This window comes from Aquarana catesbeiana, linkage group LG03 (assembly GCF_042186555.1).
Source record: "Aquarana catesbeiana isolate 2022-GZ linkage group LG03, ASM4218655v1, whole genome shotgun sequence".
NCBI lineage: Eukaryota > Metazoa > Chordata > Amphibia > Anura > Ranidae > Aquarana > Aquarana catesbeiana.
In genome coordinates this window covers 126,364,849-126,381,446 of record NC_133326.1, presented here as the reverse complement: position 1 = coordinate 126,381,446, position 16,598 = coordinate 126,364,849, and the positions used below count along the sequence as shown (strand labels likewise).

The following is a 16,598-nucleotide window of genomic DNA, read 5'->3' as shown; positions in this document are numbered from 1 at the left end:
TGGGGTTAATCACTTTAAATGATGGCAGTTGTGTACTGATTCCTATTTAACATGAGTTTGACTATATTTGCTTAATTCTGAACACAGCTACATCCCCAGTTATAAGAGGGTGTGCACACTTATGCAACCACATTATTTTAGTTTTATATTTTTACTTCCCTTCACCTAAAAGATTTCAGTTTGTTTTTCAATTGAGTTGTACAGTTTATAGGCCACATTAAAAGGTGGAAAACGTTTTAAAAGGATTCATCTTCGTTTCTTTTTTACATCACAGAAACCTGACATTTTAACAGGGGTGTGTAGACTTTTTATATCCACTGTATATACTGGAATTTTTATACTAGTATTGGTGGCGATCAACGACTTATAGTGGGACTGCGATATTGCAGCCGACAGTCTGACACTGACACTTTGTGGGAACCAGTGACACTAATCAGTGATCAGTGCTAAAAATATGCACTCACTGTACTAATGACACTGGCTGGGAAGGAATTAAACACCTAGGGCGATCGAAGGGTTAAATCGGTGTCTAACCGGTTCCTAACCGGCGCACACCGATGTACGTCGGCAGAATGGCACGGCTGGGCAAATGGGCGTACCTGTACATCCATTTGAATTCCCCGCCGTGCCATTGCGTGCGCGCCGCCAGCTCCGTGAGCCGGGTCACGGGTCCCGCAGACTCGTTCGCCGCGGGGATACCCGCGATCGCCTCACGGAGAGGATGAACGGGGAGATGCCGTTGTAAACAGCATCTCCCCGTTCTGCCTAGTGACAAGTGTCACTCGATCTTTGCTCCCTGTCATTGGAGCAGAGATCAGTGACGTCACACACAGAGCCCATCCCCCTACAGTTAGAAACACGCCCCTAGGACATACTTAACCCCTCCCCGCCCCCTAGTGGTTAACCCCTTCACTGCCAGTGTCATTTACACAGTAATCAGTGCATTTTTAATCGCACTGATCACTGTATAAATGACAATGGTCCGAAAAATGTGTCAAAAATGTCCGACATGTCCGCCATAATGTCGCAGTCACAAAAAAAAAAATAAATTAAAAAAAAATATTGCTGATCACCGCCATTACTAATAAAAAAAAAAATTAATAATTTGGGGGGAGCCAGGTACCCAAAAAGGAAGAGGATTGGGGCTGCTCTGCACAAAACCATTATATAACATAACAAGTATAACATGTTTGGTTTTTATTTTTTAAACTACAACCTTTAGGACTCATGCATACAGGACGTCAGCGCGAAGTCAGCGCTACAGCAGCGCTAAAAACCCCCGGTTTTTCAGGATTAGCCGCATTTTTACATTAGCGTTACTGCGCGGTTTCCAGCTTTTTTCATTAAAAATACTTAATGTAAAAACGCCTAAAAACAAACGCAGCGTTTTTCGTTTTTACTGCTCCTGGAACCACAGGCTGTCTTTATTTACTGCCCCTAGATGCCTCCAAACACCTCTGACAGTTTATGGGTACATGGACACAAGTTAACATGGAGGGACTTTTAGAGCCAGTTAAAAAAAACGTCAAACGCCCCTAACAGCAGTTGTAATAACGTCATGTGTGCATGAGCTCTTAGAATCAGTTATTGGTCACATATGATCAACCATTTCTGAATAACATGCTTATGAAGATAAAAAAAAAAAAAAAAAAAAAGACTCAAAAAGTGAACTTGTAAAGATGCAGATGTGTTTCTCTGGGTATGATGGAAACAACAATTAGAAAAAGAAGCCAGATTCAAGAAGACTGGTAGGGGCTTACTGATAAGAAAATGCTGTTGTCAATGTGATTGAATTAAAGTGTTTGTTACCCCAACACTTCATATTCCTGATATGTGCCTGCTGTACCATGTACTTGTATGAAAACGTATCCTGTTCTCTCTGTATTGCTTCCTTTATGTGAAATCCCTGGTGATCCTGTCAGACCCTCTGCTTTCCTATTAAAAACTGACCACACTAGGCAGGAGAGGACAATGTGGTCAGTTCTCTAGCTGTGCTGGGAACTCAGCCTGCTCTCCAATGATCAGACTTGTCCTGACACGCCACTCAGTGAGCAGATCAGTGTGCTGCTGTTTCTCCCCCCCCCCCCCAGCTCTTATGCAGCTGAGAACAGAGGGAATGCGATCACTTATAAAAAAGGTATTTATAATTATTTTTTAGACCTGTTCAAAAATGTTTCGTATTTCATTTTAAACTGAATGGGTTGTTTTACAAGGTGATGGTTTACAATCACTAAGTCTCTGTTCACATATGCCATGCAGGAACCAGCACAATTCCAGTGTGGGTTCCTGCACCGTGTCACGCGCCGGCGGTTCACACTGACGCCTGCAAACTACTGCAATGACACCCCCAGATTGGTTCGCAGATTGCAGTGCGAACTGTCAAATGATTCCAGTGCGGACCAAAAAAGGGTCCTGCATTATTTTGGTGCGAATGCAATGCGATTTCAGCCATACAGTTTATGTGGCTGAATTTGCATCGCACAGACATTGCATGTGATCTGCACCGCAAACCACATGCGATGTCTGTCATCGCACTAGTGTGAATCAGCCTAAACGAATGTCCCGATTGGTCCACCCGTGTGAAAGGGGCCTAACAATCACACGAAGGTATAACAAAAGAGGTCCACCAAAACTGCATAGACAGAAATAAGTCCAAGAAAGTAGAATATTTTTTCAAAAACTGAACCATTGATTTTGCTACCACAAAACAAATTACATACTGACATATGCTATTTTACATGTATGCCAATCATGTGAAGTAGCACTGAAAAGAGCAGTGGAAGAATTCCAGCTCTAGACTCAGCTCCATTCTAAATTTCTGCCCTACTCCAGTTTCTGAGCAAACCTTAAAAAAAAAAAAAAAAAAAAAAAAAAAAGTGTGATCAGCTCTGCTCCCGCTCCACACGAAGACAGCTTCGAACTCCAAATGCAGAGCCTTGCCAACCATCAACAAAAAAGGGAGAACACTATAAGCTCATCCAATTTAGTCCAGATCGAATGGGAATAAAAAACGCCTACCCAATAAAACAAATCTGTTCACACTGTCAGCCGGAGCTATTTAACGCAGTCAGGAAAGCCTCCGGGGGTGGTGCTCCTCTGAATAATAAGCATATACAACCCCTGGCAAAAATTATGGAATCACCAGTCCCTGAGGATGTTCCTTCAGTTGTTAATTGTTGTAGAAAAAAAGCAGATCACAGACATGGCCAAAAACTAAAGGCATTTCAAATGGCAACTTTCTGGCTCTAAGAAACACTAAAAGAAATCAAGAAAAATAATTGTGGTGGCCAGTAACAGTTAGATTTATAGAACAAGCACAGGGAATAAATTATGGAATCACTCAACTCTGAGGAAAAAATTATGGAATCATGAAAAACAAACAAAGTAACACTCCAACACATCACTAGTACTTTGTTGCACCACCTCTGGCTTTTATAACTGTTTGCAGTCTCTGAGGCATTGACTTAATGAGTGATAAACAGTACTCTTCATCAATCTGGCTCCAGCCTTCTCTGATTGCTGTTGCCAAATCATCTTTGTAGGTTGGAGCCTTGTCGTGGACCATTTTCTTTAACTTCCACCACAGATTTTCAATTGGATTGAGATCCGGACTGTTTGCAGGCCATGACATTGACCTTATGTGTCTTTCTTCAAGGAATTTTTTCACAGTTTTTGCTCTATGGCAAGATGCATTATCATCTTGATAAATGATTTCATCATCCCCAAACATCCTTTCAATAGATGGGATAAGAAAAGTGTCCAAAATTTAAATGTAAACCTGTGCATTTATTGAAGATTTAATGACAGCCATCTCCCCAGTGCCTTTACCTGACATGCAGCCCCATATCATAATTGACTGTGGAAATTTGCATGTTTTCTTTAGACAGTCGTCTGCATAAATCTTATTGGAACGGCACCAAAGAAAAGTTCCAGCATCATCACCTTGCCCAATGCAGATTTGAGATTCATCACTGAATATGACTTTCATCCAATCATCCACAGTCCACGATTGCCTTTCCTTAGCCCATTGTAACCTTGTTTTTTTGTGTTTAGGTGTTAGAGATGGCTTTCTTTTAGCTTTTCTGTATGTAAATCCCATTTCCTTTAGGCGGTTTCTTACAGTTCGGTCACAGATGTTGACTCCAGTTTCCTCCCATTTGTTCCTCATTTGTTTTGTTGTACATTTTCTGTTTTCAAGGCATATTGCTTTAAGTTTTCTGTCTTGACTCTTTGATGTCTTCCTTGGTCTACTAGTATGCTTGCCTTTAACCACCTTCCCATGTATTTGGTCCATGTTTTAGACACAGCCGACTGTGAACAACCAACATCTTGTGCAACACTGCATGATGATTTACCCTCTTTACCTACATACTAACAAGCAGATTTAAATTGATGCAGGTGTTAGTGTTTGTAATGAAAATTTACAGGGTGATTCCATAATTTGTTCCTCAGAATTGAGTGATTCCATAATTTATTCCCTGTGCTTGTTCTATAAATCTAACGGTTACTGACCACCACAATTATTTTTCTTGATTTCTTTTAGTGTTTCTTAAAGCCAGAAAGTTGCCATTTGAAATGCCTTTAGTTTTTGGCCATGTCTGTGATCTGCTTTTTTTCTACAACAATAAACAACTGAAGGAACATCCTCAGGGACTGGTGATTCCATAATTTTTGCCAGGGGTTGTATATATCTCCCTTCTAGATTGTAAGCTCTAAGGAGCAGGGCCCTCTGATCCCTCCTGTATTGATTTGTACTGTAAGTGTACTGTCTGCCCTCATGTTGTAGAGGGAGAAGAAGAAGAAGAAAAAAAGAAGGGAGGGAGAAGAAGAAAGAAGAAAAAAGAAGGGAGGAGGGAGAAGAAGAAAAAAAGATGGGAGGAGGGAGAAGAAGAAAAAAGAAGGGAGAAGAAGAAAGAAGAAAGAAGAAGGAAGAAAAAAAGGAAGAGGAAGAAAAAAAGGAAGAGGAAGAAAAAAAAAAGGAAGAAGAAAGAAGAAGGATTAAAGTAAAATTTCTTAGTTATTGTGAATTGAATATACACATATAGCCACATAATAAATTTAGAAAAATGTAGAAAAAAAGTAATACGGAGATTATATATATATATATATATATATATATATATATATATATATATATATATATATATATATATATATACACACACACATACATACATACACACACATACACACACATACATCTCCAACACATTTAATTAAAATTAAGACAATAGTCTTAATGGGACACAGGTGGCCACCACAACCAAACAACTCTCATCCACCCTACGAAATAAATTCTACTCAAAACAGTCTCATGAACTGGATATATAGTATCAGAAAAGGACCCAGTTCAAAAAAATGCAAGATAATGATATGATCTGTGTTAAGAGATCGTTTTTAGACTCCGATTAAATAAAGTGCACTTGTATTGCGTTATAAACATTCCACCTGGAAAAACGGCAGCAAGGTTGAGTTCATTGCTTACAGGATCTACGTAAATGTACTAGCTGGTTGTTAGTGAAGTGAATCCATAATCACAGACTGATAGATCTAGGAATTGCCAACCATCGGCTGAACATACAGTACTTTATTAAAGCCAGTGAATCGGCTAACGGCTAGTAAACCAGAATTTTCACAAAGAGGTCAGCAGTGGCAGTCCCCATACTTCTCCCATGACAGGTTTATTTTAAGGATTACAATCAGAATGTACAAGGAGAAACAGGAATATCGATTATGTCAATACACAAGTCATTTGGGAAACGCTCTCATGCATTTTTCAACACATCAAATTCAGACAAAATATGATTTATTTTTTCACAATAGGGAACATTTCCACTAATGGTCTGCTTTGCATTTTAGGGTTATTTCCTACAGGGAAAACTAAAACATATTTATAGTAAATAGGTATTTTAACCACTTGCTGACCGGGCCATAGACAAAAGACATCCTCAGCTGGCAGTGGAATACTAAGGTTATGGCTCCAACTATATAACCCCGGTATTGTGGTCCGAGCGGCGGATTCACCGCTGGATCACTTTTAGAAGCGGCGGCAGGGGTCGCTTACCGGTGTTTTTTTTTTGGAAACTCTTTTTTTTCCTTTCACAAAAGTAATAAGACATTTTCATCAATACAACACAGCATTCTTTTTTTCTAATCCTGGCCTCCTTATAATTCCCATTAGTTGCAGTTATTCAGCTTCCTAATCTTCAACTTAACCTACTTATTCATACTTTCAAATTAATCTTATTTATAACAACGCAGCCTTTGTGGTATTTTTCCTTAACCAGAATCAATTCTGATTATCTTCAAGAAGAAATAGAGATAGGAAAAAAAAAAAAAAAGAAAAAGAGAAACAAAAAATAAATAAATAATAAAATAACACTCCCCCCCAAGGATTATTTGTTGCTATGAATTTTTAGGGGTTCTGTTCCCTATAGAACATAAAAGGAGCCCATACTGTCCTATATTTCTCATCTTGCTCTCCTAACAATAAAGTAAGATTTTCCACTTGTTGAATTTCTGTTATCCTTGTAAACCATTGTGCCTTTGTTGGTGATACATTCGTTTTCCACAAAACCGGGATACATGCTTTTGCTGCGGTCAGCAAAAGTCTTGAGAGAGTTTTGTACCTTTCGATGGATAAAGGAATGCCGAACAATAAAAAAGCTGCAGGATTTTCTCCAAGAGACATATGTAATTTCTTTGACTATTTCAGAAACCATCGTCCAAAATTATTTTAGCCCCGTGCATTCCCAAAATATGTGTAGTAATGTACCCTCAGACTTCTGACATCGCCAGCAGACATTCGATACCTGAGGATATATTCGATGCAAAACTGCCAGTGTTCTATACCACCTAGTCAGAACTTTATATCCACCTTCTTGATACCTTTTTGAAACCAACGCCTTATGCGTAAACAATAAAATCCTGTTCTCTTGTACCTGAGAAAATGTTACCCCCAGATCTCTTTCCCATGCTTGTAAAAAGGTGAGTTCTTGTGGGGCCTCTAAATCAATCACCAAAGCACATAGGATTGAGCGTAGATGTCTTTGTGGTTCCCCGTTTAGGCATATTTGCTCGAATTTAGATAGAGTACGTACTACAGTCAGTGTCAATGTCACCGACCGTAGAAAAGCATTAAGCTGGATCCGCCTAAATGGGTCCAAATCCACTGAAAACTCTCGTTCAATCTCCTCCCTGGACATCACGTGGTTATTGCTCGAGAAATGTATAAGCCTACTGATTCCTTGTCGCCTTAGATTACAAGCCCCCCCCCCAATGGCACGTCCGTCGTTGCTTGTTCCAGATATATCCAAGGCTTATACCTATGGGGCTTGCACCATTCTACTACCCTTGCTAAGTGAGACGCTTTGTGATATCCTACTGGATCTGGGAATCCGACCCCTGCTCTCTTTTGGTAACGTCAGAATGTTCCTGCGCACTATTACTGATTTCAGGCCCAAATGAATCTCACAAACCTCGCTCTCAGATATCCTAGGGGAATCTTAACAGGTAGAGTCTGAAACAAGTATAGTAATCTTGGCATTACATTCATTTTTATAATTTTGATTCTGCCAAACCAGGTGAAAACCTCCTTATCCCACTGCTGTAGATCTAATTTAACCCGTCGTGCCAAGGGAGGGGTCGCTTACCGGTGGTTCTCAGGATTACCTGGATGATCATGTGAACAATAAGTGCAGTGCTTAGAATAAACTGAAAAATATATATATACATAGCCTTTTGACTCTCTGGTGGTGGATCACTTATCAAGTTTGAGCATGTTTTCCTTAGTCACATTGTTATCCAGTTCAAATGTCAGTTATTTTGAACAATGTTTTGGATATCTACAATTTGTTTGGTTCACCTGTCCAAACACTAAGGACTATAATTTATTTTTGAAATAAAAATGTTTTCCTTCACTCATATTTGGATTGTCACATAGTATATCACACCTGTATATTTAGTGTCTATACACATTGCTTGCATATATATGTTGCTTGAGTTTCTTCCTGGATCATTTAAGTGCACTATATATATATATATATATATATATATATATATATATATATATATATATATATATATATATATATTTTTCAGTTTATTCTGAGATTTATTCTGAGCGCTGCACTTATTGTTCAGGTTTTCATTTTTTTGCAATTGATCTATTGCTGTGCTAGCTGCTTTTTTCCATTGATTGCAGACAGCGTGGTATATTTACTTTATATCTTTTACCTGGATGATCGGTAGCCCCAAGAACCAATCCAGGGGTTGCGGCGGCTGGTAACAGATGAGGGGAGGAAAGATGCCCTCTACTAATCTCTATGATCTAGGAGTACCGGAGCGACGACATGACCCAATGAAAACATTGCCATTTTTTTGCGATACGGCACTCCGTCGCTTTAACTGACAATTGTGCGGTCATGCGACGTTGTACACACACAATTTTTGTCCTTTTTTCCCAAAAATAGAGCTTTCTTTTGCCGATATTTGATCACCTCTGTTTTAATTTTTTCTGCTATAAACAAAAAAGACCAACAATTTTGAAAAAGACAAAACAATATTTTTTACTTTTTGCTATAATAAATATCCCAAAATTAAAAAAAAAAAATAAAATTATTTCTTCATCAGTTTAGGCCAATATGTATTCTTCTACATATTTTGGGGGGGAAAATCGCAATAAGCGTATAGTGATTGGTTTGCACAAAAGTTAGAGCATCTACAAAATAGGGGATAGATTTATGGCATTTTTATTATTAATTTTTTGTTTTTGTTTACAAGTAATGGCGGTGATCTGTGATTTTTAGTGGGACTGTGACATTGCGGCAGACAGATCTGGCACTTTTTTGGGACCAGTAACATTTATACAGCGATCAGAGCTAAAAATAGCCGCCGATTACTGTATAAATGTTACTGGCAGGGAAGGGGTTAAGGACAAGGGAAAAAAAATTGCGCTCGGTGTTCTATTAAAAGGTGAAGAAAAATGTAAAAAACGTGAAGTGAGTCCTGCAGCTGAAACACAATAACCCCAATACAAGGGCACATGAACTAAACAATAGATAAAACAGTGTAGCGCTGGACTATTGAGGATACGCATATAATAATATATGCGAAAGAGCCAAGACCCATATGTTTGTGATTAAATGTGAAAAAAACTTATACCACCTAATCTGATACAATTACGTATCTATATATGTGTATTGTGACACTAAAAATTAAATCAAGTGCACCTATATATATCTAAACCGAAAGTTAATAAACAAATACAAATATATTGGACTAAAATAAATCCTGTAAATCAAACGTGACAATAAAAATTGGAATTACATCAACTTGTGGTAAGGAACTTTGTTCACTTATATATTATTAGTTGGTCTTTTGTGCTTGGTGATTACAATAGAAGTGGAAAAATTAAAGTGAATAATTAAAATAAAAAGTCCCAATAAATAATGAACCAAAAGTCCCAAATCGTGATAATATTCCAACACAAATTCCGGTTCAATATTCCACCGCAGCTGTTGCCCACCACCAAAGGAAGAGTTGGAGGCTTACCAGACAGCCTGCGACCACCCTTGTTCAGGGGGGTCAAAACAGGCTCAGTAGGGATGTAGAAATCCAGATGGTGTCCTCGCCCATGCTTTTCAGATGTTCTCCAGGTGTTCCTATGGCAAGCCAAGGGGGGCTTCCAAACAGGGTGTAGCAAGGATTTGCCCACCGGATGCAATAGGGATTGAATCAAAAATGCCCCAAAAAGAAAAAGAGAGAACTCCGATAGTGTAGGACAATCTGACTAATTTATTTAAAAAAGCATAGAAACAAATAAAACTTCTGACAGGGAGAAATGAAGCAAAAAACTCCACCGCCGTTTAAAATCCAATCGCGCATGCGCGATGCGTGCTCGTCACAACGCGAGCACGCATCGCGCATGCGCGATTGGATTTTAAACGGCGGTGGAGTTTTTTGCTTCATTTCTCCCTGTCAGAAGTTTTATTTGTTTCTATGCTTTTTTAAATAAATTAGTCAGATTGTCCTACACTATCGGAGTTCTCTCTTTTTCTTTTTGGGGCATTTTTGATTCAATCCCTATTGCATCCGGTGGGCAAATCCTTGCTACACCCTGTTTGGAAGCCCCCCTTGGCTTGCCATAGGAACACCTGGAGAACATCTGAAAAGCATGGGCGAGGACACCATCTGGATTTCTACATCCCTACTGAGCCTGTTTTGACCCCCCTGAACAAGGGTGGTCGCAGGCTGTCTGGTAAGCCTCCAACTCTTCCTTTGGTGGTGGGCAACAGCTGCGGTGGAATATTGAACCGGAATTTGTGTTGGAATATTATCACGATTTGGGACTTTTGGTTCATTATTTATTGGGACTTTTTATTTTAATTATTCACTTTAATTTTTCCACTTCTATTGTAATCACCAAGCACAAAAGACCAACTAATAATATATAAGTGAACAAAGTTCCTTACCACAAGTTGATGTAATTCCAATTTTTATTGTCACGTTTGATTTACAGGATTTATTTTAGTCCAATATATTTGTATTTGTTTATTAACTTTCGGTTTAGATATATATAGGTGCACTTGATTTAATTTTTAGTGTCACAATACACATATATAGATACGTAATTGTATCAGATTAGGTGGTATAAGTTTTTTTCACATTTAATCACAAACATATGGGTCTTGGCTCTTTCGCATATATTATTATATGCGTATCCTCAATAGTCCAGCGCTACACTGTTTTATCTATTGTTTAGGGAAGGGGTTAAAACTAGGGGGCAATCAAAGGGGTTAAGTGTTCCCTAGGGAGGGGTTTTTGTGGGGGGAGTGTACTGACTGGAGGAGGGAGAGATCGCTGTTCCTGGTCACTAGGAACAGCAGATCTCTCTCTACTCCCCTGTCAGAACGAGGATCTGTTTATTTACAGCCCCGTTCTGGCTCTCTGTGGAGCGATCGCAGGTGGCCGGCAGACATCGCGGCCGCCCGCATCGGCTCTGACGTCACACGCGGCCCCTATAGATTCTTAGTGTGGCCAGCGTACAATGACAGCGATTCTCGCAGCCGTGCCAACCTTCCACAGTACAACTGCAGAGGCTGGTCAGCAAGTAGTTAAGTATTACATTCAGAGGTTTTGGTTGCACACATCTGCAAATATATATGGAAGCTGCAGTGCCTTGTCAAGGCTCCTCGGTAAAGTGCGGTCCTAACTCTTAAAACTCACCCCCCTCCTCAATTCAGAGGCTATACTATAGTTTCCATGAATGAAAAAGCATTCTGTGATTGAAGGAGGCGGGCCTTTCATTCATCTGCCCCTCCTCCATAGAGGTTGTACTACAGCTTCCATCAATGAAAAGCATTCTGTGATTGAAGGAGGCGGGCCTTTCATTCATCTGCCCCTCCTCCATTCATAGAGGTTGTACTACAGCTTCCATCAATGAAAAGCATTCTGTGATTGAAGGAGGCGGCCCTTTCATTCATCCGCCCCTCCTCCATTCATAGAGCACTATTCCTCACCTAGGTGCAGGTGACGTATTGCTTGCCTCCCCTCCATGAGGCTGTGTTCAGTGAATTGTGCTGTGAGATCCGTCAGATGCGTGGATAAGCCACAGACCTGAAATACAAAGCTGAGACCTGAAGCATGTCACATGAAGGATCTCTTGGCTCATGTGTGCGTATCAAACCTGCTTGCATAGAAAGACAGCAGTGATGAAAAACTTTGGCTGCAAAGAAGCCCCCATTGAACTCCATGGACCAGGAAGTAGTGATGAGCTCAGGCGGGTTCTTCAGACACGAGTCCAATCCCACCATGGAGGTGGTCAAAGCTGTCAGCCAATCATTCCCAGTCCTGCAGCCACGTATTCAAGCAGGGAATCCCTCCACCACCTATGATGGCTGTCAGCTTCCCACACAGGGGCAGTTATTATGGAGATGGAATTTAGTTCACAGAAGTAGAGCAAACAAATACTTTCAAGTGGGTACACCTGTTCTGGTAAAAACTGTTATAAAGGGAACTCCTCCCACTTTGGGGAGAGTTCCTCTCACTTCCTGTGGTGTCACCAGGAGGGGAAGTGAAGGGAAATCTTGACCAATGGGACACACAAACATACGGGGTACTAACACGTCCCTACTCCACCTGTACTGCTTATTAATGGACTTCCTCCGATCAGTATGACTTGGAGATAAGGTTGTGTTCTCTATAATAGAGGATGGGACGTGGCATGTCCAGTGTCACCTCCGTACAGAACACACAGCCTGATCCAGTATACAGTCCTCTCATCCCTCACCTGCCTCTTGTTCATCCGCCGAACATCGTCCAAAAAGTCCACAGACAACATCTTGCACACCTTCCTTCAACCGGCGCCAACCGGAGGCACCTCGGCACCGGAAACTGGCCTAAGAATAAACTACTTCCGCTTCCGAGCGGAAAGGATCAAACCGCCATGTTAGTCGCTGGCAGTTCCTGTCCTCTGCCAGTACTATGATGATGATGATGATGATAGCGAAGTGCTCCTTTTGATGACACACTACTGTCTATATAGATTGCATAGAACTGTTCTCAAGGTGGATGACAATGTATATTATTAGACCTACAGACAGGGATGTGCATAGCAAGTAATAATTGGCATCTAGCTATCATTTTTAAAGCTTGAAGAGTACTTCCACTTTTGTTGAGAAAAAAATCCCCTTTGAGTAATATATGTACATTGCACTGATTTTAACAAACGTTGTTGTAGATTGCTACCTATTTCTGCTCTGAGAAAATGCTGTTTGTTGTTTGCAGAGTGGATCTGAACCAACTTAATCAGCTGATGCACTTGCAGTCTTCAAATGAGGAAAATTGCAAGATCTACATCCCTTTAGAGCCCTTTCACACAGCCAGCGTCTGGGCGTTAGCAGTAAAGCGCTGCTAGTTTAAGCGGCGCTTTATCGTAGTTTTTTCAGCGCTAGCGAGGCTCTTTTAACACCCGCCAGCGGCCAAATAAAGGGTTAAAAGCGGCGCTTTGCAGGTGCTGCCCATTGATTTCAATGGGCAGGGGCGCTTTAGGAGCAGTGTATTCACCGCTCCTAACGCACTTCAAGGAAGCTGCTTGCAGGACTTTTTTTGACGTCCTGCCAGCGCAGCACTCCAGTGTGAAAGCACTCGGGCTTTCAAACTGGGATTTCAGATGAGGCTTTTAACAGGCGCTATTTTAGCGCTAAAGCGCCTGAAAAACGCCTCCAGTGTGATAGGGATCTTAGAAATGATTAACCGCTTGCCTACAGGGCCAATTCTGACACTTTCTCTCTCGCTGCCACCTAATTGCTTCCACATAGGGTTGCATCCCTTAAGGCTCGGTTCACACTTGTGCAATGGGGGACCCCTGCGAATCCACTGCGGGTTCCCACATCGCACCGGACTCGCACAGCAGTTCATGTTGCCATATGCGAACTGCCCGGAGTTAATACATTGTTGTTAATGACACCCCCCATTTCAGCTCGCATATCACACTATGAACTGACAGTTCGGACATGAATCGGATCGCATGGGTGTTCGCACCCATGCAATTGGATTCTGGTGTGGACCAAAAAAAGGGTCCTGTGCGAGTTTGGTCCGAATGCGATGCAATATCAGCCATACAGTCTGTATGGCTGAAATCGCATTGTACTGACATCGCATGTGATTTGCAGTGCGGTGCAAATCACATGCGATGTCACAAAAAATCACATTGGCTCCCGCTCCATTGGATTAGATTGACAGCAGCAGGAGCCAATGGGGGGGCAGATCCTGCTGTTTGTGTTAACGGACACAGCAGCAAGACACAGGAGCGCGCCCGCATGAGTGTACCCAGGGAAGTCGCTTCTCCGTCGGGGCACTGGAGAAGAGGAGGAGCCAGGAGCACATGGAGGGACCCCAGAAGAGGAGGATCAGTGGCCACCCTTCCACAGAGGAGGTAAGTATGACATGTTTGTTATTTTTATTTTTATTTTTTAAACAAGACTTTATAACCCCTTTAAAGTGGACCTAAACTCTGCTGCTTATGTTCAGGATTTTTACCACAGTGCTCTCAAATCATATATAGGGAGAGGACCTTACTCTCCTATATGGCCTATAGATTAGGTGTGTGTGTGTGTGTGCGTGTGCATGTATCTCTTGGTCTGCAAGCGTTTTACAAGACCAGCAAATTTTAATTTTTTTTCCTAAAGTTTAACTTGATAGACGAGCAAGCACAGCATATAATACAGTGCAGCCGGTGTCTTGCCGAGAATGTTCCCTCGGCAGATAAGTTCCCCCCCTGTACTGCGCAGGTGCAGCGCCTGCGCAGTACGGACTTCTGTCAGCCGCCGGAGATAGCCGAAGCTCAAAATGTTTAATCAGCTGTACACGGCGCCTGCGCTCTGGGTCCAGGTTCCTTCCCCACCATCCAAGTGGACCTAGAGGAGGAATCTAAAAGAGCCAAGCGAAGCGAGGCCGTGCCCGAAGTGTGGCGAGCGAAGCGAGCCCGCGAGGGGCCCTCTTACAGGCGCCGTGTACAGCTGATTTTCAGCCATTCCGCTTCGGCTATTTCCGCCGGATCCTACTGCGCAGGCGCAGCGCCTGCGCAGTAGAGGGGGGAACTTAGCCGCCGAGCGGAACTTTCTCGGCAGAACACCGGTGTACAGTACATAATACAGTGCAGGTGGTGTACATAATACAGTGTGTACAGTTTCTAATAAACTTCAGGCGGTGTACACAGCATATAATACAGTGCAGGCGGTGTACAGTACATAATACAGTGCAGGCTGTGTACACAGTATATAATACAGTGTGCACAGTTTCTAATACACTTCAGGAGGTGTACAAAGTCTATAATTCAGTGCAGCCGGTGTACAGTACATAATACAGTGCAGGCGGTCTACACAGTATATAATACAGTGTGTACAGTTTCTAATACACTTCAGGTGGTGTACACAGTATATAATACAGTGCAGCCGGTGTACAGTACATAATACACTTCAGGCGGTGTACAGAGTATATAATACAGTGTAGTGTGGTGTGAAAAAAAAATCCCCATCATGTCCGGAAGGCCACCAAGGAGAGGCAGATGCTCACAGGCCACTAGAAGAGGGCAAGCAGCCTCTGTGTCTACAGTGAAAAGTGGTGGTGGCGGACATGGTCTGTAGGCGGGTCACGCCTCTGTCGGCGGGTCACGCTGGTCCTTTTTTTCTGCTGCTGGCTGTGTTATTGAGCCACAACATGCAGAAGAGTTGGTGGAGTGGATAACTAAGCTGTCCTCCTCCTCCTCATCCTCTGTCACCCAGGCTCATATTAGTTTGGCTTCCAACGCAGCTGCCAAAGCGGCCTATTCTACCGGCTCCTTGTCCACAGTTACTCCTTCCGTAGCCCCACCACCACGCATGGAGGAGCCCCCAGTATTATTCGACCATAGTGACGGTTACATGCTGATGGAGGATGCTCAGCAATTTGAAGGCTCTGATGTTGGTTCCCAGGTTGAGAAAGAGAGTAACGTGAGCCTAGAGAGAGGGGGTGCCACAGAAGGACAAGAAACAAGCAGTCATGTTCCCCCACCTGCAGCATACTTCCAAGTTTGCTCCAGTGACGAGAAGGGAAGGGATGATGAGGTCACTGACTGTACCTGGGTGCCTGAGAGAAGAGAGGAGGAAAGTGAGGAGGAAGAGGCACAACTCCAACGAGGATGTCCTCCAGGGGCCAGCTTAAGGGCAGCCACCCTATTGCATCACACCACAGAGCTCCACAGGTGCAGGGCGCTGCGGACTCCCCACTGACTTCCAAAATGTCATTGGTGTGGGCTTTTTTCGACACATATGCAGTAGATCGCACCGTTGCTGTTTGCAATCTATGTCTGAAAGGCCTAACCTAAGTCCCTCTGAGCCGGCGTCTTCCGTTTACAGTCTCTGGGTGAGTCGAAATGCATGTATTTGGAATAAAACTGTCCATATCGATACACATAGAAAATCAAACTCTCATATGTAGACACTTTCAACACACACTCTCTTAAATTTGTATTCGTTTGAGTATTTTGATTCAAACAACTTCATGCATGTGTAAACACCGCTGTTCACGATGTAGTGTAACTGTATGCATATATTATTGGACGTCCCACAATATAATATATAGATTGTATTAATATACCATTTTTATATATACCTATGTACTTACAGGAACTTCTGAGGCAGGCCAGAAAAGTCTGTGACCATTTCCGGCGGTAATACAATGCCAGTGCTCGGCTGGCTGACATTCAACAGAAATTCAACCTGCCCACCAACCGCCTCATTTGTGACACAAGGTGAAATTCAACATTGGCAATGCTGCAGCGGCTGCACACACAGCAGAGGGCCAAAAATGCGTGAGTGTTGCACCAGGACAGGCTCAGGGGAGCTTGGCTTCTTTTTGCCACCCCAGTGGCTTCTGATTAAGGATGCATGCACTGTCCTGTCACCATTTGAGGAGGCCACAAGGATGGTGAGCAGCGATAATGCATGCATCATTGACCCTGTGCCTCTAGTCTTCCTGCTGGAGCACACGCTTCATGAAATCATGGACAGGACACTTGGGGCAGAACAGCGGGAGGAAGAGGAGGACTTCCTCTCCTT

The 16,598-nt window shown here is 42.3% G+C and overlaps 1 protein-coding gene across 1 annotated transcript in view; it reads right to left on the bottom strand.

Annotated features, from left to right (window-relative positions):
* SEC11A (SEC11 homolog A, signal peptidase complex subunit) overlaps positions 1–12,431 on the bottom strand; it is a 50,097-nt gene extending 37,666 nt beyond the window's left edge. The window contains exon 1 of the mRNA XM_073619186.1: positions 12,290–12,431. Within this exon, the coding sequence (XP_073475287.1) occupies positions 12,290–12,340 (51 nt within the window). The 5' untranslated portion in view covers positions 12,341–12,431. The remainder of the gene's footprint in view (positions 1–12,289) is intronic.
* Positions 12,432–16,598: the final 4,167 nt, after the last annotated feature.